This window comes from Phragmites australis, chromosome 2 (assembly GCF_958298935.1).
Source record: "Phragmites australis chromosome 2, lpPhrAust1.1, whole genome shotgun sequence".
NCBI lineage: Eukaryota > Viridiplantae > Streptophyta > Magnoliopsida > Poales > Poaceae > Phragmites > Phragmites australis.
In genome coordinates, this window is record NC_084922.1 from 9,978,042 (window position 1) to 9,981,613 (window position 3,572).

The following is a 3,572-nucleotide window of genomic DNA, read 5'->3' on the forward strand; positions in this document are numbered from 1 at the left end:
ACCGACTTTGGATCCTGCTTCGTGGGAGTCTAACTCTAATCGCCAACTAGAAACCACTACGTAAGAAACCAGCAAAGGAGACATCGCATTAGTGATGGCTGCTCAACACGCATCACTAATATCCTATTAGTGACAGGTCCAATAAGGATGCGTCACTAATGTCCCTTCTAAACGGGACCAGATATAGACCCGTCACTAATGAATGATTATTAGTGACGGGTCGTAACATGACCCGTCACTGATGATAATAGTAATAGGTCAAGTTGTGATCAGTCACTAATGACTATGTCATCAGTGATGGGTCGTCCTAGGTCAGTCATTAGTGATAGGTCAAGTTGCGACCCATCACTAATGATAAGGTCATCAATGATGGGTCGTCCTATGCCAATTAGTAACGAGTCAAGTTGTGACCCGTCATTAATGATAAGATCATCAGTGACTGGTCGTCCTAGGTTAGTCATTAGTAACGGGTTATAACCTGACATGTCACTAATGATCCACTCATTAGTGATAGGTCGTCTTATACCAGTCATTAGTGACGGGCCAACTTATAATCCATCATTAATGACTAACTTCAGTCACTAATGATAGTATTCGCAAATATTTTTATTATTATTTTATTTTTCTCTTATTTTTTCTCACCTCAGAAGCACTAGAATAAGAATTATTGTATATTTTTGCTCAAGTTTGATGTAAAGAGTGACGGCTATAGACACAAATATGATCCATCACTAATGATCTATCATTAGTAACGTGATAAGAGTGACGGGTACGGGACCCGTCACTAATATCGGTTATCATCTGTCACTAATGACTTTTTTTACATAGTAAAATTCAATGTTAATTTGGAGATGCAACTGTTTGCGACTCATGATGTCACTGTTTAATTTCTCATTACTCGAGAGAGTATGAAGTAATTTTCATCAGTATATTTGGATTTATGTGCAAATAGTTTCTTACCCTTGTGTTTTGTACAGCAATGCTCAGTTTAGGGGTACAGACTATTGAAGTAGTTAATTGTATGCCTTTCACTGCCACCACCATTTAAGCTTTTGGGGTTGGTCAGTGAATGCATGCATGCAACTCAATACAAAAGGGCATTTTTACTGATAAATAAAAATTAGGGAGATGCTTGGACCCAAGAATTGGGCTGGATGGATGTTCATCCCAATTGTTTGCATCCAACTAGGAGGCCCTGTGGATAAATAATTCAGGTTCAAGTATCCTAAGGACAGCTAGTGCTTATCTCTCATCCGCAATCTAAATCTTTTTGGTCATATGACAATTAACACAAGTAGTAGAAAACCCATGGTGAATTAAGGGAGATGCTATATTTCAATGAAAATAGCTTTTGTCTCAGGCGAGAATTAATTTTGCAGATGCTATATTTCAGTGCCTGAATTAGGAAGTGTGGTGAATTAAATTTGCAGTCATTTATCTCAGAGTTAATATGAGAATAACTCTTAACTCTAGAGTGCACTAATTAATTAGAAATTAAGTAGGCCAGAGACCAGATTGGTTACAATGGGGATTTTATTTTATTTTATTTTAACCCTTTTAAAACTAATGTTTTAAAAACACCATATAAGACACTAAATTCTCAGAAACTAATCCTTTTTATCACACTAAAATATATATTGTGACTTACAGCATGGTCACACCAATACATATGACGTGATTAAGGTTTTTTTTGCCCTAGCCTCTTGATTCGTTTCATTTTCACCATTTGCTAATATGTCTGGGTTCATATTTCAATGCGAGACCCAAGTAGCGGAAAACAGGAAGAAAAAAACCCTCAGAATCTAAAGCGGGAAATTGAGATTTTTTTCACGTAGTTGATACAAAATTTAGAGCAGCAATTAACATGCATATCACTGCGATCTCCTTAGATCAAATGAAACTTCCATCCCAAAGATTTACATCTCCCCACACTCTGGAATTAAATGCGACACCGTGACAACGAACGGAACAGATCAAAAAACAAAAGTTATTTTTGACGCACATCCTAAAATTCAGAAGCAGTATCAAACTTCGATCTCAAGTCTGAACTCGATCGATCGGCCGTATCAAACTAGAATCACTGCTCCACCGACTACAAGGCACGCCAGGACACCAGCCCTCAAGGCTGACGCGGACGACGTCCCGTTCGTCCCCGGCGCGGGCGCCGTAGCGTTCGCCGGCGAAGGTGACGGCATCGAAGCATTCCGTGCAGCCGGCGGCGGCGGAGGCAACGCACGTGGAGCAGGGGCGGGAACGGGAGGTGGCGACTTCGATGGTGCCGGGTGTGACGATGGCGACGACGACGTCGGTGGCGGCGGCGGGAGCGAAGGCGAGGGCGTGTTGCCCTTGTCCCTGTTACGGACGGCGAGTGCGACGACGATGAGTCGCTCGCCGGCCCGGCAGCGACCGGCGTCGCCGCTGATGAAGAAGTACGGGCCGGAGTTCCTGAGGACGAAGACGGAGTCGCCGCCGTCGAGGCGGAGGAAGGGGTCGGTGGTGTTGCAGGCGTCGTAGTGGCTCTGGCTCACCACCAGCACCGCGTCCGCGTCCTTGCTGTACCTGAACACTGCATGCACACCGCGTCACCGGAGGGCACGGGGGGTGAGAGCGCCACGGCACACGGAAACGATCGAACGCAAAGCGAACGGGGCCCGCATGGGGTGGATCGACGTGTACTCACCGAGGCTGTCGTTGACCTGGAAGCGGTTGCGCTCGGCCCAGCGGTTGAACGGCTCGGCTGGGCTCGCCCTCCACCCGTCGCGGCCACCGACGTCGAAGTCGCGCCCCGCGCAGCACCTCGCCGTCAGGAGCACGACGAGGAGGTGCACGCCCGCGGCGACCTGCCGTGCCATCGCCATGGCGACGTACCTGGCTGCTACCAAAACCTAATCCCCCTAGTATTAGTAAGCACTAATCCAACGCCCAGTGCAATTGCTAGCTCGAGCTTAACCAGCAGGCGTGTCGAAGAACTAGGAGTAGCTGGGTCCGAGTCTGGTCTGGTCTCTGCCATGGAGACGCGTGTGTATAAATACACGAGGCCGGGGCGATGTTACCGTTGAGTTCATTAGTGAGGGAGCAATTAGCTTTGACAGCCGTTACTGATGCTGAGCTTTACCCAGCGCAAGGAGTTACACCATTCCTGGCCTCCTCGGGGTAATCGGCTGGCACATGGTAATGGCGGCACAGTAACGCACGCGAGATAAGCTCCTCCTCATTTTTCAGCACAACAGAGGCACAACTGAAAATCATAGTAGGGATGTATGAATGGATTATTAGGACTATTTATTTGTATTAAGTTTGTGTTAGAGAGATAGGTTAAAAAATTGTGAGACAGATGAGAAAATCAATAGATGAATGACCGATAAACCGTGTATGCGTATGAGCATGCGGAGCTGCTCAACCGCTCGCTGGCAAGAATTTTACCATGGGCCGGTCTCGGTCTGGCCCAGAGGGCAGGATTCTTGGGCTCAGCTTAGCAAGTTTATGTTGACCTCCATGGTCCCAGTGGGCAAGCAGGGCCACAGTTCTTAAGTTGGGCCGAGCCCAGCTTACAAGAGGACAACCATGTGGGC

The 3,572-nt window shown here is 46.7% G+C and overlaps 1 protein-coding gene across 1 annotated transcript; it reads right to left on the minus strand.

The window, feature by feature from the left end:
* Nucleotides 1-2,066: 2,066 nt before the first annotated feature.
* LOC133902493 (early nodulin-like protein 18) lies at nucleotides 2,067-2,852 on the minus strand. Its single transcript, XM_062344103.1, has 2 exons — nucleotides 2,681-2,852; nucleotides 2,067-2,566 (listed from the first exon to the last, which is right to left on the minus strand). The coding sequence occupies exons 1-2, from the start codon at nucleotides 2,850-2,852 to the stop codon at nucleotides 2,067-2,069; spliced, it is 672 nt and encodes a 223-aa protein (XP_062200087.1).
* Between the last annotated feature and the right edge of the window lie 720 nt (nucleotides 2,853-3,572).

What these genes read in the sequence shown, in the direction of transcription:
- LOC133902493 (XM_062344103.1), bottom strand. Translation starts at nt 2,852, where the DNA reads ATGGCACGGCAGGTCGCCGCGGGCGTGCACCTCCTCGTCGTGCTCCTG. An exon ending in CCAGGTCAACGACAGCCTCG is followed by an intron (nt 2,567 to 2,680) that starts GTGAGTACACGT and finishes GTGTGCATGCAG; the next exon opens with TGTTCAGGTACAGCAAGGAC.